The 22390-nt window shown below is 45.3% G+C and overlaps 1 protein-coding gene across 13 annotated transcripts in view; it reads left to right on the top strand.

Annotated features, from left to right (window-relative positions):
• Positions 1–22390, top strand: part of DYNC2I1 (dynein 2 intermediate chain 1) — an 83171-nt gene that overhangs the window by 26354 nt on the left and 34427 nt on the right. For 5 of the 13 annotated variants that reach the window (XR_016236929.1, XR_016236931.1, XR_016236930.1 and 2 more), the window contains 6 exons: positions 3557–3634; positions 4122–4338; positions 9100–9202; positions 15571–15700; positions 16882–16993; positions 18373–18461. Coding sequence is in view for 7 of the 13 variants with exons in the window: in XM_002715015.6 (XP_002715061.3) it covers positions 3557–3634; positions 4122–4338; positions 9100–9202; positions 15571–15700; positions 16882–16993; positions 18373–18461 (729 nt within the window). In the remaining 6 variants the exon portion in view is untranslated. Of the gene's footprint in view, positions 1–3556; positions 3635–4121; positions 4339–9099; positions 9203–15570; positions 15701–16881; positions 16994–18372; positions 18462–20019; positions 20183–20560; positions 20773–22390 lie in introns of all 13 variants that reach the window. The other 8 variants (XR_016236932.1, XR_016236933.1, XR_016236934.1 and 5 more) reach the window with 6 other exon arrangements.

Raw genomic sequence — 22390 nt, 5'->3', positions numbered from 1 at the left:
CTGTTGTTCCTCTGATACTCCCGTTACACACGTGTTACCCCTTTTGTAGGAATCGCACAGTTTTGGTCCGTTTTGTCCTCTTTAAGGCTTTGTTCATTCACTTGCGTTTCCGTTCTGAAGGTTTCAGCCGAGATACCCTCACGCTCGGAGGTTTTTCTCCCTCAGCTGTCCCTGAGCTGCTTCTTCCCGTTCTGCTCCTGAGCCCGTCAAAGGCACTCCTCGTTTGTGTTGCAGTGTCTTTGATCCCTGACTTTGAGGTTATTCCCTGTAGTCTCTCTCTCTCTATCGATCTGTTATTGTGTGCTGTCCATACACCCCTGGTCTGATATTCCGGTATCTTTGCCGTGTCAGGAACTCATGCTGCGGCTGTCTCTTCAAGCTGGACGTTGTCCCTTTCAGTGTGCCCTGTAGTGTTTTCTCGGTAGCGGGCTATGTTGTCACGGGCAACAGGAGGTGGGTGGTGAGGTGTGGGGGAGGGGAAGCACTGTCGTCCTGCCTGCGTCTCCTACTAGTGTGTTTCTTGGTCCCCTCTGGGTGGGCCAGGATGGTGTGCGTGAACTGGACGTGGCTGTTTCCCGTCCTGGTTTGGTCAGGCTCTGATGAGACCGCAGCAGGTTAGGCTCTGGCTAAGTCTGTTCTCCAAGGGCAGGCCTTGTGAAGCACAGAAAGCTCCGGCCTATTCCAGGGTGGTCCCCCCTCCCCTCGTGCCCCCCAGAAGCACAAGGGGCTTCCCTCCTGCAGTCACCTATAAAGTTCACAAGCACGTGCCGTGCATCCGTGATTGGGCCCCACGTGCCTGCCCTGGGCCACACCTGCTGAGCAGTTTCAGCTGAGGTTTTCCTGCACTGACGCTGGCTCCAGCAGCAGGGACTCCCTGCACTTTGCCTGCTGTCTCTCCACGCTTGGGGGCAGCAGTTTGCCCTGTGCCTGCTCCTCTCTTACAGATCCTAGTCAAGTCTTGTGTATTTCTTCATTTTATTTCCTAAGCTGTTTGCCCATGAAACTAGAAACTGAAAGTCTCAAAAAAAGTACACTGAGGGCTGGCGCTGTGGTGTAATGGGAAAAGCTGCTTCCTGCAGTGCCAGCATCCCATGTGGACACGGTTTAAGTCCCTGCTGCCCCACTTCTGATCCAGCTCTCTGCTTTGGCCTGGGAAAGCAGTGGAAGATGGCCCAAGTCCTTGGGCCCCTGCACCCTTGTGAGAGACCCAGAAGAACCTTCTGGCTCCTGGTTTTAGATCAGCACAGCTTCAGCCTTTGCGGCCGTCTGGGGAGTGAACCACTGGTTGAAGACCTCTCTCTCTCTCTGCCTCTGCCTCTATGTAACTCTGCCTTTCAAATAAATAAATTTTTTTTTTTTTGACAGGCAGAGTAGACAGTGAGAGAGAGAGAGAGAGACAGAGAGAAAGGTCTTCCTTTGCCGTTGGTTCACCCTCCAATGGCCGCCGCGGCCAGCGCACCGCGCTGATCCGAAGCCAGGAGCCAGGTCCTTCTTCCTGGTCTCCCATGGGGTGCAGGGCCCAAGCACTTGGGCCATCCTCCACTGCACTCCCTGTCCACAGCAGAGAGCTGGCCTGGAAGAGGGGCAACTGGGACAGAATCCGGTGCCCCGACCGGGACTAGAACCCAGTGTGCTGGCGCCGCAAGGCGGAGGATTAGCCTAGTGAGCCATGGCGCCGGCCAATAAATAAATCTTAAAAAAAAACAAAACAAAACAAAAAACAACAACAACAAAAAAACCCTGTAGGTCCGTTTTTCCTGCAAAGTATTTGCTCACAGTAAAACTTCACCTCCCACCCTCCCGTAGCGAGGTGTCCTTGGCCATCCTCGTAGATACGTAGGCGTACAGGAACTTCTCATGCTGGAAGGTCAGAATTGAATATCCAGACGTGAGTGACACCGCAGCTGCGTGGTGGTATAATCGATTGATGGCGTTGCTTACTGCCGTCAGTTTGGTGCTGGAGACGAGCATTCCCCTCCTAGGTGACAGATGGGGCAGCTGAGCGCTCCGCCAGCCTCCTGCCTGAGTCCCAGGTCTGCGCGTGCATCTTCTGCCCCTCGCCCTCGCTATGCTCAGGCCGCCCTGACTTCCCTCTTCCCTCCGCCCCCTCTGAGTGTGCTCGCGCTCTCACGTCCATGTGTTGGCTGATGACACTGGTGTAGTCCAGGTTCTGAATATGGAAGCCCGGGAGAGCAGGATCATTTTCCCTTCTTCCCCTTAAGTCCAAGTCACCCTTGTTACAGCTTCTTGTGGCGGCCGCTCCACTCTCCTTGTTCTAGTCCTTCCCTCTGTGTTCCGTGTCCGTCTTTCTTCAGGAACCAGAATGATCCCATGGTGGGGTTCTTGCCTCCTGCGGATGGACATGCGGGTTCTGTGAGCGGTCTGTGGCGTGTTCTGATGGTCTGCAGGAGGGACGGGGTGTTCAGGTCCACGTGCGGGTTCTGTGACCTGTCTGTGGCGTGTTCTGATGGTCTGCAGGAGGGGTGGGTTCTGTGAGTGGTCTGTGGCCTGTTCTGATGGTTTGCAGGAGGGGTGGGTTCTGTGAGTGGTCTGTGGCGTGTTCTGATGGTCTGCAGGAGGGGTGGGGTGTTCAGGTCCCTTTCCTAGAAGGGTGCTTGTGAACCCCCCGTGAGTCCAGGGACACAGGAGGGATAGCAGATGCTGACCTGAGGGTGACAGTCGTGACAGGAGGGGAAGGGGCCAGGAGACACGTGGGAGCCGACTGTCAGGTTGGCATGGGCAGGGCAGAGCCTGGAGGATTCCTGGGGTTTGGGTAGGTGGATGATACCAGTACGTAGGAAGTGGAAGAGCAGATGTAAATAAAGGGAGGGACAGCTTTTGAGGGAAAGCCTGAATTCTCCAGATGTTTACTGCATTTCTGCCATCCTCTTAGCCTGGAAACCTGCACCCATATTTCTACTCCGTTTCCCTGACAAACTCTCACCTAGCAGACCAAGATGGTGTGCAGCCTCCCACCCCTCCAGGCCTGGCCCAGCATGCGTGCCTCCATCTTACCCCTTGGTGGAGTGGAAGGTGATTAGCCCGGTGCTCTCTGACCCAGTGCCTGGCAGGATCTGGGCAGCCTGTCCGTGGAAAGGAAGGGGCCGTGGTGCCGTGAGACTTCTCAGTCAACGTTTCCATCCTTTGGGAGGTCTGACAGTTCAGGCGGGACTGGGCTGACTGTGGTTCTTGAGCATGCGTTTCTGTGTATGTGTTCCTAACACTGCAGATGAAGCCATCAGTAGGGAATGCATTCATGGGTGAGAAATGGATTGCTGCACACTTAGATTTCTGTGTATAACACATTATTTTTGCTCCTCAAAATTATAGTTTTCTTAAAAGGCTGTTTGTTAACCATTTTCTTCTTTTAGTCATATCTGTAAATTAACAAAGGTATTTCTTGCAAGAATTCAGTTAGCCTTTGTTGGTTTTATAAATACTTATATTTTAAAATTTTCAAAGTCAAGTGAATCTCAGAAAGCATATAGTTTCCCAGCCTATTTACAAATTTCAAGTTTATGATTGATTTTTTTTCATGCTTTATTTTTACCTCTAGGAAATTGAAAAAGAAGACATTGATTTAGAAAATACTGAAGCTGATGAGTATACACCCAGTTTTGAAGGTGATTTTGAAGTATGTATAAAAGTTAAAGTTTTTCTGCTTAAACATAATTCATTCTTAAAAGTTAGCATATGTGAAGTATTATAGCTTTTTTCTCTCTTAATATTTTTAATATCCAGTATCTGACTAGATTTGCTTTAGGTCTGTCTGTAACTTTTGAAAAATTGACTGTACTTATGGAAATGCTTACTAATATGATATAAATAAGGGACTTTAAAATTTAGTCCATTTTTATGTGTACAGCATTCAAATATGTGTGTGTGTAACTGTATGCAAATAAACACTTTTCAGATTCTTGGCACAGCGGTTGTATATTGTGCAGTTCATTTTTAGAGAAATAAGTGCAGTTTATAGAACTATATAATTCAATGATATTAAAATCAGTGAACTATAAAAGTCTGTCTTAGCCATAATAAGGACTCTATTTTAAATTAGAAATTGTAATGTTTTCTTCAGTACAAGTGCTACTTAAAGTGTTCCAAAAATGTTGTTATTATAGGACTATGAAGATGACTTTGAGGTTTGTGATGGAGATGACGATAGTAATAATGAGACTGAATCAAAAGAAAACATCGAAGAACTTCCTCCGGCCCGCAAAAAGGAAATCCAAGAAATTCAGAAAGCCATTAATGCAGAAAATGAAAGGGTTGGCGAGTTGTCCTTGAAACTGTCTCAGAAGCAAGGTCGAGTGGATTGTACCAGGGAGTCCAGGGCAGGTAAATGATGGTGTCCATGCTCATATGTCTGTGTAGGACCTGTTACAGACAGGGTCCCTGTAATCAGGTGGGCAGATAAGTAGCATTTTGTCCATTGGGGTGATGCTGTGCCCTTTTGATCTGTGAGACGTTGAAGAGCCTTGAATCATGTGGGTGTTAGGGACCGTCTAATGGAAGAAGTTTCTCTCTGGCACCCGAGGCCTGAGGGTGGCCGTGAGCACGTGTCAGGTGCCCGTCAGTGTGCAGTGTACTCATTTTTCCAACGTAATCAGTTCTTGCTCAGTCTGTGAGTGTAAGCTCTTGTTTTCCCGATTGGCCTGAGTTTTCACTAAGGGAGCAGTCGTGGTTACCAGCAGGAGACTCAGAGATGCCAGCAAATGAGAGTCATTGTGAGCAGGCCGCAGACCGAGGGGGCAGCATGGCCGTGAAGGCTCAGCAGCGCGGCTCGGCAACGCTGGTCACGAAGAACGTTTCTCACTGAGCCTTTTGTCCCCCCAGAGGTTTTGGTTAGGAGTTTAGAAATACGTTTCAACCCCCAGATCTTGGCATCTGGGTATGATAAGTTACTTGTGCGAATAGAACAGGAAACAGTCGAATGATGCATAACAACATTTTGATCAGTGACATATTGAATGTACGACGGTGGCACCGTAATTCTGTCACTTAGTGATGCATTGTTGAGGTTGTAGCTGTCACGTTTGTGTCAGTGCACTCTCTGATGTCTGCCCAGAGATGAAATCGCCTGAAGAGGCAGTTCTTAGAATACGTCTTCATCACTGAGTGACGATGGCTGTGACTGTTTTAGAGTGACTGAAGGAAAAACAGCTAAAAAAACCTAGCACTGAAAGTAAAATAAAATAATAGTATAGGGGTACACTACTTTTATTCATCTAGTAAAATAATGATGAAAACAATGAATCACGATTAGTAATTATGAGTGTAATGTAACTGCAGGAGGAGCACCAACAGGGAGATCAGTATTCTGATTTTGTGTCTGCTACAGAGGTAGTGAAACCCCATGGCAAGCGCTGAATTTAGACTATTCTGTAAACTTACAGCTGAAAGCCTCTGAAGCCAGGGGTGCCTGTCCTGGCAGCGTTAAGGATCTGCCTTCGTTTTGTCTGTATTGTGTTCATTAGCCTGTCCTGGGCAGGTGTCCAGGCCTGGCTGCCTGCCTCTGCTGTGGAGGAGCATGTGCAGAGGAGTGTGCAGCAGGATGTCAGGACCGCGTTCCGGTCCTGCCGGAGCTCAGAAGTTGCTGAGAAGGTGGCGTCTGGGTGCACAGGTTCAGCTGCCACCTGCGACTCCCGCATCGTGTACTCGAGAGCTGGTGTGCGTCCCGGCTGCCTCACTTCCCATCCAGCTCCCTGCAGATGCACCAGCGAAGGCAGCAGAAGGTGGCCAAAGTGCACGGGCCCCTGGCACCGTGTGGGAGACCTGGATGGAGCTCCTGGCTCCTGGTTTTGCCTGGCCCAGCTCAAGCCATTGCAGCCATTTGGGGAGTGGACCAGTGGATAGAAGATGTCTCTCTTCCTTCTGTAACTCTGCTTTTCAAATACTTATACACATACATTAAAGTTTTTAAAGTCTGAGATGTGAGCAAGATGTTTTTTAAAGTTCTCAATTTTCTTAGCAGATCTGTTTAGTTCATCAAATTATTGCTGAAGAGGTTATGATCACATGAGTGACTTTAATAGATTGTATTTCATAATTTTGTCCTTTTAATGTCTGCAATTCTAAACCCTTTGACAAGTTTTAGTAATATCTAGGTTGCTAGTTCTGCTTCAGTTTCCTTTTCATCATCTTCCTTTTCTTCTTGAGATGACTCAGCAAATTTTTTTGTTTGAAAGGCAAAGGTACAGAGAGAGAGAGAGAAAGATATTGAGGGAGATCTTCATCCATGGATTCACTCTCCAGATGGCTACAGTGGCTGGGCTGGACCAGGTGAAAGCCAGGAGCCCCTAACTCCATCCAGGTCTCCCCCGGGGTGCAGGGGCCCAAGCACTTGAGCCATCTTCTCTGTCTTCCCAGGCGCACTAGCAGGAACTGGATTGGAAGTGCAGAAGTTCAGATTCCAGCTGGCACTCCTACGGGGTGCTGGTGATACAGGTAGCAACTTAACCTGTTGCACTTCAACACCAGACCCAGCAAATTCTTTAACTTCCTCATTGGCTAACACTTCCTGATGGCCTTCAATAGGTTGTCCACTTCTCTGTCACCCCTGTTGACAGACTTTTTCCCACCAGCTTGTCTTGCTGCACACAGGGTTTTCCTGACTTCTCTGTCAGTCCCCAGCAGCCTTTAAAACTCAATTATACTCTTTAAGTTCTTCCAGTAGGAATTTAGTTTCTGATTTTCATTTATCCATTGAAGCTTTGATGAATGGCATTGCATCAGCCGTAGAGAATATTCCAGCACTGTTTTGTGTTTAAATTGAAATCTGCATCAAGTGTTGATCCAATGTGATGAGATACAAGTATGTGTATGTGTCCATGACAAATCAAACAGGGTCCTGGTCATGGAGCTGCAACAGTGGGGTAAAAATGCAACCTTGACGTTTTTATTCTCATAGCAGATAGTTTCAGGATGGCCAGGTGCAGTGACTTTTATTAAGAAGACTTTAAATCCTAACCCTTCTAAGCAGTACTTGCTTCTAGGATAAAGTATTGACGAAACCATTCCATCAACAAGATGGCTGTCATTCTTGATTTGTGATTATGTCGCCAGGACACAGTGAAATAATCACGTTGGTGTTTCTGAGAGTGGTGTGTCCTTCACTCAGTACCCTGTGCCTGGCTTTATCATACGCCCTGTGGGGTTACCACATGTTTTATGCTCTCATTGCCTCTTTTGCAGTTTTGTGAATTTTTTTTTGCACTTTGGTGGGTTCTGTTTTGCATCTTCTTCCAGTGCAGTTAAAGACCAGCTTTGGATGGCATTCTCCTTAACCAGCTTGTTCAGTCTGTTAGAAGTGTGGCAGCAGCTTCCGCACTGAGATAGCCTCTCCAGGAATTGTTATATTTTTAGTCCATCCCTGTTCCTGAGTCTGTTGTAACCATCCCTCACTTGCAGTCAATGGCTTGCAGTCACTTCTTTCTGGGCATCTCTCACTGACGTCATACGTACGCTCAGTTCTGTTCTGTTCTTTTCTTTCTTTTTTTTTTTTTGACAGGCAGAGTTAGACAGTGGGAGAGAGAGACAGAGAGAAAGGTCTTCCTTCCATTGGTTCACCCCCTAAATGGCCGCTATGGTCGGTGAGCTGCGCTGATCCGAAGCCAGGAAGCAGGTGCTTCCTCCTGGTCTCCCATGGGGTGCAGGGCCCAAGGACTTGGGCCATCCTCCACTGCACTCCCTGGCCACAGCAGAGAGCTGGCCTGGAAGAGGGGCAACCAGGACAGAATCCGGCGCCCCAACCAGGACTAGAACCCGGTGTGCCGGCGCCGCAGGCGGAGGATTAGCTTAGTGAGCCGCGGCGCCGGCCTGCTCAGTTCTTTCTGCTGTGTGTTGCTGTCCATGTCCATGCCTACACACAAATTTAATGCCTTCTCCGTATTAACTAAGCTCTTACCATGTACTGTGGGTATAATTTTCGCAGTTTGAGGAGTCACAGCAAAACCAGCAGTTTTTTTTTCTTCACAATTTCATGGGTAGACTTGTTCCTACTGTAGATCCGAGCAGCCTCAGCATATGATTTTTTCCCCTTGTAAGGCATGTTCACCTTTTCACTTACAGGAAGGACGTTATCACTTCTCTTTGGCCTGTCTGAATTGCCAGCACTTCTATTCTTGCACTTCGGGGCTGTTACTAAGGAAAATAAAGGTTCCTGGAACACAAGCACTGTGATGCCAGGATGGTTGATCTGATAAAATGGCTGCCAAGTCTTTAATGTTGGCGGGTGGGTATACAGAGTGGGTACACTGGACAAAGGGATGAGTCACATAGTGGGAAGGGTAGGACAGGGTGGCACAAGATTTTATCACACAACTCAGAGCAGCCTAAAATTTAAAGCTAATGAATTGTTTCTCGAATTTCCATCTAATAATGAAAGATTTCAGCTGACCATGGGTACTGAAACTATGTAAAACAACTATAGGTAAGGGAGGTCTACTATATATATATATATATAATCTTTTATATTTTGGGGATAGTGGAGGAACCTATGACTGAGTTGGATCTGTCTTAAGTATTTTTAAAGGGGCTCGCCCCTCTGCCTGCAGTGCTGGGATCCCATATGGGCACCAGTTCTAGTACCGGCTGCTCCTTTTCTGATCCAGCTCTCTCCTATGGCCTGGGAAAGCAGTAGAAGATGGCCCAAGTGCTTGGGCTCCTACAGTCGTGTGGGAGACACGGAGGAAGCTTCTGACTCCTGGCTTCAGATCAACCAATGTCTGGCCTTTGTGGCCATTTGGGGAGTAAACCAGCAGATGGAAGACCTTTTTCTCTTGTCTCTCCATCTCTCTGTAACTCTACCTTTCAAATAAATACAATCTTTAAAAAACTATTTTTAAAAGCTAGAGTAGTGTGATTGTACATACAGTAGATGATCAGTAAAATTTGCTTTGTTGCCTGAAAGTTTTAGATGAATTAAACAGGACAAACCTCTTAAATGTGCTTGACAGATGTTTAGCATTGCTGTCATTAGTTTCGGGTAAAGAACTTGTGGAATGTCATTGTTACATATTCTTCTGTCTTATTCTTGTCTTTTTTTCCTTGAAAGAAATACTTCAGTATCACCTAATTAGCTCTTTTCCCCTGGTACAGATGGGAATAATTCTCCTTCCAGAGCCCCTGTTTGTGGAATTTTTGTGGATTTTGCAACAGCCTCACACCGCCAGAAGAGTAGGACTCAGGCCCTTAAGCAAAAGTAGGTATTTTGGGAAGTTTGCCAAAGGATTATGGAATTGTAATACAGTTTGCTTCAGTGTACTTAAAAAAAAAGCTTTTTCTTTTCTTTATTTAAAAAAACTTTTAAAGGTTTTTATTTATTTATTTCAAAGGCAGAGTTACAGAGAGGCAGAGAGAGAGGGAGGTCGTGTATCCGCTGGTTCACTCCCCAAATAGCCGCAAGGCCAGAACTGGGCTGATCCAAAGCCAGGAGCCAGGAGCTTCTTCTGGGTTTCCCACGTGGGTGCAGGGGCCCAAGGACTTGGGCCATCTTCTACTGCTTTCCCTGGCCATAGCAGAGAGCTGGATTGGAAGTGGAGCAGCCGAGAGTCAAACTGGTGCTCATATAGGATACTGGCACTGCAGGTGGAGGTTTAACCCAGTACTCCACAGTGCCAGCCCACTCTGTTTTCTCTGTTGGCTGTTTAGGTGTATCCTTTAATTTGTGCCACATTTATCTTTGCGTTTAGATATTAGGCTGGTAGTGCGAGTATGTGTACTGGTGTCTTAGATGTTTGACATCTGATGTTTGTTGTTAAATTTGTGGCTGGCTATTGAGGAGTTACCCTGGGAGTCTGTTTTGGCTGAGGCGGAATCACAGTCGCACTTCACTAAGCTGGGGGCCAGAAACCCCCAAGGGGACAGTAAGTGTGGCTCTTGTAACGTGGCTTCTCAGTTGGCATTGTTGTCACTGAAGGCCAGTTAATGTCAGTCCTGCTGTATCCTTGTGAGTTCAGTATCACTGCATCTGTGTCTCACTTGACGAAGCTAAGGAAATTAGAAATGATTAAGAATACTCGTATTAGATAATACTTGAGTTGAGTGCTTTTGTATTTTTTTTTAAAGATTTTATTTATTTGAGAGGCAGAGTTATAGACACAAAGGGGAGAAAGAGAGAAAGGTCTTCCATCTGCTGATTCACTCCCCAGATGGCCACAGCAGCCAGAGCTCCGCTGATCCAAAGCCAGGAGCCAGAAGCTTCTTCCAGGTCTCCCACACGGGTGCAGGGGCCCAAGGACTTGGGCCATCTTCTACTGCTTTCCCAGGCCATAGCAGAGAGCTGGATGGGAACTGGAGCAGCAGGGAATTGAACCGGTGCCCATATGTGATGCTGGCACTGCAGGCAGTGGCATTACCTGCTATGCCACAGCACCTGCTCCACTTAGGTATTTTATGTGTGTAGCTTGGAGTGCTGCTTTATGTGTATTACCTCAGATTCCTTAGCAGCCCCATTTTAGAGATAAGAAAGAAAAGGCTCAAGGTCAAAATGTAGTGACTGGTAAAGTTGAGGTTTTTCTTTTTTTAAGATTTATTTATTCATTTGAAAGAGTTAGAGAGAGAGACAGAGAGAGAGCATCTGTCTGCTGGTTCACTCCCCAAATGGCCACAATGGCCAGGGTGGAGCTGAGCTGAAGTCAGGATCCTGAAGCTTATTACCAGTCTCCCACATGGGTGCAGCGGCCCAAGCACTTTGGCCATCTTCTGCTTCTTTTCCCAGGCCATTGGCGGGGGGCTAGATTAGAAGTGGAGCAGCCAGGACATGAACTGGCATCCATAATGGGATACTAGCATTGCAGGTGGTAGCTTTACCTGCTGTGCCACAACGCCATCCCCTAGAATTGAGTTTTGAACCTAGGACTGCCAGACATCAAGGTCCAAGCTTCTAATTACTGTAAATTTAGAATTTTATACAAGATATTTTTAAGCCAAGGGTTTCTTGTGCTAAACTCAAATATTTTTAAGGCTTAAATGAAAAAAAAACAAAAAAAACCAAAAAAAAACTCTATACCTTCCAGCTCACTGAATGGCCTTGGTAAATAGTGTGTAAATATTTGCTAAAGGAACAATAAACCATTACTGATAAAATTAACAGTTTTCACAGGATTTTTGTTGGCCTTATATTTTGGGCATCCTATTGAAGCAGTAAAACTAAAGTTCTCTTTTGTTGTTTGTTTTTTAAACCTGATTCTGAGAAAATTGCATAACAGAATGCTTAACAGGATGCTCTTTTTTATTTTATTTTCTTAAAGATTTATTTTACTTTTTTGAAAAATAGAGTTACAGAGAGAGAGGGGGAGAGACAGAAGTCTTCCAACCTCCGGTTCACTCCCCAGATGGCCACAACGGCCAGAGCTGCGCTGATCCGAGGCCAGGAGCCAGGAGCTTCCTCCAGGTCTCCCACGCAGGTGCAGGGATCCTAGCACTTGGGCCACCCTCCACTGCTTTTCCAGGCCACAGCAGAGAGCTGGATCGGAAGTGGAGCAGCTGGGTCTCGAACCAGCACTCATATGGGATGCTGGTGCTGCAGGCCATGGCTTTAACCCACTGTGCCATAGCGCCGGCCCCCAGAATGCTCTTTTTTTTTCTAATTATTTTTTTATTTGAAAGAATTAAAAGAGTAATTAAATGGGGCCAGCACTGTGGCATAGCCTGTAAAGCTGCTGCCTGCAGTGCCGGCATCCCATATGGCCGCTGTTTAGAGTCCCGGCTGTTCCACTTCTGATCCAGCTCTCTGCTGTGGCCTGAGAAAGCAATGGAAGATGGCCCAAGTCTTTGGGCCCCTGCATCCTAGTGGGAGACCTAGAGAAAGCTCCTGGCTCCTGGCTCTTGGCTTTGGATCAGCACAGTTCTGGCCATTGCAGCCATCTGTGGAGTGAACCATTGAATAGAAGACACCTATCTCTCTCCTCTCTCTCTCTCTCTCTCTCTCTCTCTCTCTCTCTGCCTCTCTGCCTCTCTGCCTCTCTGCCTCTCTGTAACTCTGACTTTCAAATAAATTACTTAACAGCATAGCACAAAAATTGAAGGAAATGAAGGGGGATACTTAGTTGTTGTAAGGTCCTGACAGAAAGAGGTAAAAGTACTTAAGGGAGATTTTAATAGGGTAGGAATGCATGTTAATATATGTAGGGTACTTATTAAAAGGTTAAAAGGTACTGGAAAAATCTCATAACTAACAGCCCGTACTGTTAAACTACCTAGCTAACAAACTGTACCTAACATAACATTGAAAATTACACTTGGGGCCGGCATTGTGGTGTAGGGGATTAAGCTGCCAATGCAGTAAATTATTCCATATGGGTGCTGGTTTGAGTCCCGCCTACTCCACTTCCAGTCAAGCTACCTGCTGATGCACCTGGGAAAGCAGCAGAAGATTGACCCAGGCACTTAGGCCCCTGTACCCATGTGGGAGAAGTGGATGAAGCTCCTGGCTCCTGGCTTTGGCCTGGTCCAGCTCTGGCTGTTGCAGCCATTCTGGGAGTGAACCAGTGGAAAGAAGATCTCTCTCTCTTTCTCAGTCTCTCCTCTCTAACCTTGCCTTTCAAGTAAATAAATAAATAAGTAAATAAATCTTAACAAAAGAAAAACTTATACCTAACACTGTTTTAGAAATATATATTGTTTTATTTATTTGAAAGAGTGACAGGGAGAGAGGGAAGGAGGGAGGGAGAGAGAGAGAGAGAGAGAAAGAGATTTCCCATCCACTGATCACAATCCCCAAATACCTGCAACAGCTAAGGCTGGACTAGGCTGAAGCCAGGAACCTAGAATTCCATCCTGGTCTCCCACATGGGTGGTTGGGGCCCAAGTACTTGGGCCATCTTCTGCTGTCTTCCCAGGCAAGTTAACGGGAAGCTGAATGGGAAGCGAAGTAACCAAGACTTGAGCTGGCGCTTTGATACGGATGCTGACGTTGCAAACAGCGGCTTAACCTGCTGCTCCACGTGTTGGCGCCTGCCATGTTCTTTTCAGTCCATATTCTTTTCTTAGCAAAAGGTCATATGATGCTGGGATTGAAACAGTACAGAATATGTTTTCTTACCACAGTGGAATTATGCTGAAAACTTTAATAAGCAGATAATTAGGAAATTCCCCAAAGTTTGAAAATTAAGCATTATAGTTTTTAATAAACTGTGAGTCAAAGAAGAAATCAGGAGGGGAATTACAAACTATTTTTAACAATGATAATAAAAACCAACATGCTCAGTACCGTGCCTGTGGGATGCAGCTGAAGCTAAACCTAGAGACGCCTATCAGAATATGAAGAGGCTGTAAATCGTGATGTGAGCATCCGTCTCAAGAGGTTTGTCAAAGAGACACAAATGGTACGTTAAAGGAGTTAGTTAGCAGGAGCAGAATTTTGTAAAATTGAAAACAGTTTTAATAAATCCAGCAAAACCAAAATTGTTAGCAAAGATTTGTAAAGTTTCCTTTCCTATCTGGAATGAGGCATTTGGATGTGTGCTGCTTTCTTTCTGTTCAACATTGTACACGGTTCTAGCTACAATTAGGCAAGAAAAACAAATTAATCTCACAAATAGTAATAATGTAAAATTGAAACTGTCCATTGCAGTGTGTTTCTGCATAGATGTGAGTCTAGAGCTGTGAGTCACTAGAATTTATGAATAAATGTGACGAATGACAGCAAGGGTACTGGGCAAAAGGGTGATATGCAGCAGTCAGCGGTGTCTCTGTGTATTACTGAATTGTCACCATTTACAGCAGGACTAGGATGAATGTAATGGAGTACATGTAAAAACCTCAGTACAGAGAATTTAACAGATACGACTGAAATTTAACAGATATGACTGAAATTTAACAGATATGACTAAAATTTAATAGATATGACTGAAATTTAACAGATACGACTGAAATTTAACAGATATGACTGAAATTTAACAGATATGACTAAAATTTAACAGATATGACTGAAATTTAACAGATATGACTGAAATTCAGGGAAACCCAAATAAGGGGTAGAGATCATGTTCTTGAAAGGAAGGTCTCACAGTGGCAGTGGTGTTGGTTCTCCCACCGAAGTGTGGGTTCTGCACCGTCGCGTTCGGAGTCTCAGCAGAGCGGGGGTTCTCACATCTTAGAATGCTGCTTCTAGAACTCCTGGAGATACAGAGGGTCAGGACTAGCACATCCTGAGGCAGAGAACAGAGCTAAGGCCTTGCGCTCAGCTATGAAGGTTTCTTGTAAAGCACAGGGAGTAAGCTGTGTTACTGCACGGGGAGAGAGGAGCAGACCAGTGCACAGACCGGGCAGTTCAGGAGCAGACACGTGCGTGTGATCACCTGACTCGTACGTTGCTAGTGCAGCGTGGTGGGGGAGGGGTGGTCTTTTCCGTGGAAGACTCTGGAACAATTAGATGCATGTGTGGAAACAGAGGAACCTGTGCCCCCTGCTTGTACCCCACATAGTCGGGGAGGGTGGTGAGAGACCAGGGAAGGTATAGGGTTCTTTTGTGGGTGCCGTGTGCTTGAAGGATTTTTTTAGAGACAGAAGATTGGGGGCAATAAGTTGGAAAGATAGGACATGGTGGCCAGAGAGTAAGATTCTGGACGCGTGATCGTACTTGGAAGGAAGGACAGGAGGACGCGAGGGGAGAGCAGATCACGTTGTTAGGTAGCAGGGTGTTGGGAGGAGCGTTCGCGTGTTCAGTGTGTGTTTATGAGCACCAGTAGTGCGGAAGTTAGAGTAAATGACAGCAAGAGAAGTCTGCCCGTGAGGAACGCGTATTCTGCTGGGGGCGATGGCCGATGACTATCACACGGGTTGAGCCCAGGGCATGCTAAAGAGAGGGTGTCTGGAGGAGAAGGAGAAACCAGCACGGGGTGCAGCAGACCGGTCTGTGAGCAAGAGGAAGCTGAGAGGATGTGGCGTTTCGGAAGGCGTGGGCCTGTGTTTCAGAGTCCTGTGGGAGACAGAGGTCGGCTGTGAACTCAGGAACGAGTGTGACCGACCTGCTCGTGCCACACAGAGGTCGTCCCTCCAGCCCCGACAGGGCAGTGAGTGATATGAGCTGCCGCTCTTGAAAATCCCAGTGGGAAAGAGGCACAGATACACACGCCTGGTCCAGCTGGGGGCACGCTTGGTCTCATAGATATTTCAACAGCTGTTTTTAAAAAGGAGAGGGGAGAAAGAGAGAGAGATTGTGATTCATCTCCCATTCTCTGGTTCTTTCCCCAAATGGCCACCAACAGCTAGGGCTGGACCAAGCCAAAGCCAAGGCCCTGGAACTCCAGCCAGAGCTCCCATGTAGTCAGCGGGGGCCCAAGCCCTTGAGCCATCACCTGCAGCCTGCTGGATCGGAAGTGGAGGAGCCAGTACTCCAACTCACACTTCAGTATGGGAAGTGGGTGTCCCATGTGGCGGCTTAGCCCACCACATCACAGCACCTGTCCCTGTGCACCAAGTATTGAATACCTCAGGCTCACAGTCAAGCACAAGCTGAGTCTTGCTCGTGGCTGACGTCCAGCCGTAATGCTTCCCTGCTCTTGCTGACTTTCTTATGTGTATTACTCACTTTCATTTTTGTCTTATTTCCATTTTCTTTTAAAGGACACGGAGTACAAAGCTGCTTCGGCTTATTGACTTAGATTTTTCCTTCACTTTCTCTCTCTTGGATCTACCACCAGTAAATGAATATGACATGTATATCAGAAACTTTGGGAAAAAAAATACCAAGCAGGTTAGTACAAGTTGTTTTAAGCAAGTGGCTAAATGTAAGTAACTTGTAAGTCTGTGCCTTCCAGTGTCTTGTTGCAGAATGTTAGGATTTGGGACTGGTCAGTGAAGGATATAGGTACTCATATCTGGGTAGACTGTGCAATGTAAGGTTTAGAGAAAGTCCTTGGGGAGCGTGGAGGAGTGGCCCATTTGTAATGGGTTGCAGGTGGTGGCACAAGGTTTGAACTTGTGAGTACAGCCTTGTTAGTGCAAATGTTTTATTTAAAGTCATGCAGAGTGTCAAGTTTGGATTAGTTTCTTGGCGTTCAGGTGACAACGTAACGTTGATTCTTGCGTAGATAAAACCCTTACCGTTCATGAGCCTTCAGTAATGCTGCCTGAACTCCCCGTAACTGGACCTCTTTAACACTCAAGCTTCTCTGTGTATTCTGTCTTCTTGTGCCTCCCTCCTCCTCTCTGTCCGGAACTTCTGTGTCAGTCTGCAGTGCCCAAGGCCCATTCTCTGTGTGGATCTTTCCCAAATGACCTCACACAGAATTCTCTGTTTTAATCCATACTCAGTGCAATACATCCCACATAATAATAGTCAAACTGAACATCAAGGTTATAAAACTTTAGAAGTCAGTCAACATAGCTTGTGTTTTTCTTATGTCCTTGATCATGGTACCGTCTATTTTAACATTATGTATTTGGACCATACTCTTTTAGAGCAAAGTCATGGCATAGAACTGAAGAAACAAACTTTTAATCCTTGCTTATTGACAAATTCACTCTGACTCAGTGTAAATTTTCTAACTTCTTTGCTTGTGTGTCTTCATTTCACAGCAGTTGGCAACAAAATTGTCCTTATTGAAACATGCTGCTTTTTGAAATAAAGAAACTATATTTGGTTTTGCAAAGCCAGTACATTCTGGGTAGGCTAGGTATTGGAGTTCTGAAAGTCAGGTTAAATTGTTTGATGTGGTTGTTTGAAAATCAGGCCTATACATTTCAAATGTTTAAGACACAAGCAGTTTTTGCATGATTATTAGATATGCCATTATACCTGTTTTGGACATAAGCAAGAAGGACAGGCATTGTTAACTTAAAAAAATTAAATTATTTTAATTTTCAATAATGATAGATTGCTCTGATACTTAGACTAAATGTTAATTCTAATTCTAACATGCCTTTGTTTTTTAGGCATATGTTCAGTATAATGAAGATAATGTTGAAAGAGATATTCAAACTGAAGAAATAGAGACCAAGGAAGTGTGGACCCAGCATCCAGGAGAGAGTGCTATTGTGTCTGGAGGTAACATCATTTTGCTCTTCAGTGTTGAATGTGATGTGGGAATGAATACCATATATTGTTTTGAAGAAGTAACATTATAGCAACTGAACTACAAGGTGATTAAATCTGCTTGTGGAGACCAGTCAGGGTCCTTTTGTTCCTAATCATAGAGGGAAGGATTTCACATTCCAAACAGCCACTTGAACTGGACTTCAGGGATACACTCTGCTCTTAAGTTGAGGAGAGTCTGTTCCCACCAATATAGAATCTTTATGTTTCAAAGTGCAGTTTGCAGGTATGTTCCATAGACACTGGTTGAAGATCCCTGGGACACATGGTTTCTTGTAGGTATACTGCAACTGTTTACATGTTACGTATCTTGCTGGTTGATTGTTTTTCTTGAGGAACTCTCTGTATGGAGGGAAATGATATTAACTTGGTTTCCTCAGATAAGCCTCACCTTAAGGAATTACCTAAACGTAACACTTACATAATAGTTAAATTGAATCTTTTAACTCTTTTTCTTAATACATTTAAATAGAGTTCTGTTTACAGACCTCCAATAAAACAAAATGTAGGTTTTTTTTTTTTTAAGATTTTTAAATTTCATTTGAAAGTCAGAGTTACACATAAAGGAGAGGCAGAGAGAGAGAGGTCCTCCCTTCACTGGTTCACTCCCCAATTGGTTGTAATGGTCAGAGCTGTGCCAGTCTGAAGCCAGGAGCCTGGAGCTTCCTCCAGGTCTCCCATGTGGGTGCAGAGGCCCAAGGACCCAAGGACTATTCCCATTCTTTTTGTTTTACAAAGATCTATTTTCAGTTAACTTTTTACCCGTAAGATTAACCCTACAGTAAGTAAAGACGCTAATAATTAGTATGAAGATAAATAAACTCTTCCTCAATAGTCAAGACAAGGGCTGTTCAAAATCATTGCATCTCAAAGTGTCAATTTTACTCCTATAGATTACCTTTTAGGTACTCTGTTAGTTACCACAGTTCAGGGAGAACATACGGTATTTGTTTTTTGGGGAGGTGACTTATTTTACTAAGTATAATGGTTTCCAGTTCCACCCATTTTGTTGCAAACGACAGGACTTCATTTTTTAACCGCTGTGTCGTACTCCATAGTGTGTATATACCATGATTTCTTTATCCAGTCACCAGCTGATGGACATCTGTGTTGAATCCATGTCTTAGCTGTTGTGAACCGAGCTGCATGTTTTTTGAGGGGAAAAATCAGTTGTAGGTGAGAGAATATGATGCAAAGTTTTCTGACTTTTCCATCTAGGACTTTGAATGTTCATCTGTAACACCTCTTTGAACTCTTAAGATGTGTTTGCATGATTATTTTAGAGTCAATTTAGTAGATGTTATATAACCTTTTTTTTTTTTCCCCTTTAGGTAGTGAAAAAAGAGATATTTCTGATGCTGCAGTTGTACCAAAGATTGATACTCCAAGGTTATCTAGTTTTCTCCGTGCAGCTTGTCAGGTATATTCTACATTGTGTGTTCTAGTCTGTGTGTAAGTGGTTAAAGTTTTATTATACATAGAAACGTAAGAACGGGGCCTGTGCTGTGGCATAACGGGTTAAGTTGCTGCCCACAACGCTGGCATCCCAAATGGGCACTGGTTCAAGTCTTATTTGCTCTACTTCTGAGACAGCCTCCTGCTGATGGCCTAGGAAAGCAGCGGAGGATGGCCCAAGTGCCCTGCCCCCACGTGGGAGATGCAGATGATCAGGGGAGTGAACCAGCAGATGGAAGATCTCTGTCTCTTCTCTCTTTTTCTCTGTCTCTCCTTCCCTTTCTCTCTCTCTGACTTTCAAATAAATAAAATCTTAAAAAAAAAAAAAAAGCATAGGGGCTGCTGAAATCTTGGAGCCTTTTATAGCTTAGATAAGGAGCAGCTACTCATTTTCAGTTTCTTTTTCCCTACAAATGTCAGTGATATTTTCATTAAGCTCTTGTACGCAAAATGATACTCAGAAATGTTTATCACTAAAATACTAAGTATGTATTTGGATTCTAGTACATTCTTTTTTTTTGACAGGCAGAGTGGACAGTGAGAGAGAGAGACAGAGAGAAAGGTCTTCCTTTTGCCGTTGGTTCACCCTCCAATGGCCGCCATGGCCGGCGCACCGCGGCCGGCGCACCGCACTGATCCGAAGCCAGGAGCCAGGTGCTTCTCCTGGTCTCCCATGGGGTGCAGGGCCCAAGTACTTGGGCCATCCTCCACTGCACTCCCTGGCCATAGCAGAGAGCTGGCCCGGAAGAGGGGCAACCGGGACAGAATCCGGCGCCCCGACCGGGACTAGAACCCGGTGTGCTGGCGCCGCTAGGTGGAGGATTAGCCTAGTGAGCCACGGCGCCAGCCATCTAGTGCATTCTATACTTTAACATTAGTTTCTTATATTTTAAAATAACTATAGACTAAGACCTAGACATACTAGTTGATAAGACAAACATAAATATTGTGTATTTGTATAATAAACTCACGATTTCTTTTTAGATTTGTTTTTAAAGATTTTTTTTTATTTATTTGAAAGTCAGGGTTACAGAGAGAGAAACACAGAGAAAGAGAGAGTTCTTCATCTGCTGGTTCACTCTCCAAGTGACCACAGCAGCCTGGGCTGAGCCAGGCCAGAGCCAGGAGCCAGGAGCTTCATCCAGGTCTCCCACATGGGCAGCAGGGGCCCAAGCACTTGGGCCATCTCCCACTGCTTTTCCCAGGCCATAAGTAGGGAGCTGGATTGGAAATGGAGCAGCCTGGACTTGAACGCATTTTCATATGGGAAGTCCATATTGCAGGCAATGGTTTTAGCAACTGTGCCACAATGCCAGCCCCTAGATTTTAATTTTTTAAAGATTTATTTATTTATTTATTTGAATGGCAGAGTTACAGAGAGAGGGAGATAGAGCGAGTTTCTCCATCTACTTGTTCTCTTCTCAAATGACCCTAAGGGATGGGGCTGGGCCAAGCCAAAACCAAGAGCCTGGAACTCTGGGCTGCAGGGGCCCAGGCGCTTGAGCCATCTGCTGCTTTCACAGACTGAATAGCAGGGAGCTGGATAAGAAGTGGAGCAGCCGGGGCCCAAACAGCCTTCGCATGGCATGCCAGCACTGCAGGCGAGAGCTTGACCACACCACAATGCAAGCTCCAACTCATGACTTCTTAAACCGAGTATGGAAACTTTTCAAAATCCATACAAAGGTAAGGAAGCAGTATCGTGAATTCTCATGTGCTTCAGTATTTCCTGCCTCATGGCCAGTTCATCTCCTCTGACACTGGCCCCCACCACCCCATCACCCACTCATCTTTAATTATGCTGAAACAAATACCAGTCATCATAGCTTTTTCTCCATTAATAGTTCAGTGTGAATTTCTAAAAGAAAAACAACACCAAGAGAATTATTAGTTATAATTTCTAAATGTCAGCAAATATGACGTCAGTATTAAGATTTCATTAGATGGGGGCGGAGCCAAGATGGCGGAATAGTGAGGGCGCGCACCGATAGTCCGGGAAAATTTAGTTTAATAAAAGGGGAGTTACGGTAGCCGCAGAAAATAGAACCAAACAAAAAATTGCAGGGGAAACCCTTCTGAATGGAGCAGGCGTGAATCGGAGGACCTACTGGGAGAACAAGGTCGCCCACCGCAGAAGCCAAGTCGCGGGACCCAGCCGCAGAAGCCCCAGGGTCTGCGCGACAGTGCGCCAAGGAGAGTGCACGCCACACAGAAAACAGCGGGGAGACTTGGGACGCTCAGGGCCCCGAGTCCACACATCGGCGCTGGAAGGGGAGGTGAGCTCAATAACCCCAGACATTGGTGGGGAAACGGGGGTCAGAATCTAGAGGGGGACCGGAAAGTGCAGCAAACTCACTACCGGAAAGAAGGAAAAAAAAAAAGCTTCAGGGTTTCTCTTCCCCCTAACCTTGCAAAGGTTACAAGGCCGGCTTGAAGAATTCCCAAGAGACAAAGAGCAGGCCTCCTCTTTGGATTTACATATCAATGGGGGAGAGTTAAGGAACTGAGTCACTACAATTCAGTAGCCTAGGCAACCCAGTGGGAGTCCAGAGGAGCCAAAGACTGGAAGCTAAATACCATCAATTCTGCACAGCCCTGCCCTGCTGTGTTACTTACCCCCTGAATAAATAAAATAAATAAATAAATAAAAAGAGAGAGATTTACCACGCATAACCTGAGGGTGTCACCTTTGCACACCCTTAACCAGGAAGAACCAGGCAGAGCTCCCAGGCTCAAGCCTCCAAGGCTCCTCCAACAGCAGGCAGTCCACTTAACACGGACACAGTATAAAAAAAAAAAAAAAAAAGAAAGAAAAAAAAGCGCACAGTGACGCAAGAAGAATTAACTATGCCGAGTAACAAACACAGAAATAGAGGGAGCAAGATCAACGATGACACTATGATGCCTCCAAATAAGCAAAACACCCCAAGCCAAGAGTATGAAGATGATGAGATAGAAGAAATGCAAGATACGGAGTTCAAAAAATTTATGATAAGAACATTTAGAAGTTTTCAAAAGCAAATCCTTGAACTACAGAAATCCTTAATGGACAAGATTGAAAATCTTTCTCGTGAAAATGAAATTTTAAGGAAGAGTCAAAATGAAACTCAGAAACTAGTAGAACAGGAAAGTGTAATAGTCAAGAGAAATCAAAATGAAATGAAGAGCTCAATAGATCAAATGACAAACACATTAGAAAGCCTTAAAAACAGAATGGGTGAAGCAGAAGAGAGAATATCGGACTTAGAAGATAGAGCACAGGAAAACATACAGTCAAACCAAAGAAAAGAAGAGGAAATTAGAAACCTAAAAAATATTGTTGGGAATCTACAGGATACTATTAAAAAAACCAACATTCGAGTTCTAGGAGTTCCTGAAGGCATGGAGAGAGAGAAAGGATTGGAAGGCCTTTTTAGTGAGATACTAGCAGAGAACTTTCCAGGTTTGGAGAAGGACAGAGATATCCTAGTACAGGAAGCTCATAGAACCCCCAATAAACATGACCAAAAGAGATCCTCACCACGACACGTGGTAATTAAACTTACCACAGTGAAACATAAAGAAAAGATCCTAAAATGTGCAAGAGAGAAACGTCAGATTACTCTCAGAGGATCTCCAATCAGACTCACAGCTGACTTCTCATCAGAAACCCTACAAGCTAGGAGGGAATGGCGAGACATAGCACAGGTGCTAAGAGAGAAAAATTGCCAGCCCAGAATATTATATCCTGCCAAGCTCTCATTTGTGAATGAAGGTGAAATAAAGACCTTTCATAGCAAACAGAAATTGAAAGACTTTGTGGCCACTCGTCCGGCCCTGCAAAAGATACTTAAAGATGTGCTACACTCAGAAACACAGAAACACGGCCATCAATATGAAAGAAGGGAAAGGAAG

The sequence above is a fragment of the Oryctolagus cuniculus genome, chromosome 7, assembly GCF_051225735.1.
Source record: "Oryctolagus cuniculus isolate XC-2025 breed Fujian yellow rabbit chromosome 7, ASM5122573v1, whole genome shotgun sequence".
Taxonomy (NCBI): domain Eukaryota; kingdom Metazoa; phylum Chordata; class Mammalia; order Lagomorpha; family Leporidae; genus Oryctolagus; species Oryctolagus cuniculus.
This window is presented reverse-complemented; position numbering and strand designations above follow the sequence as displayed.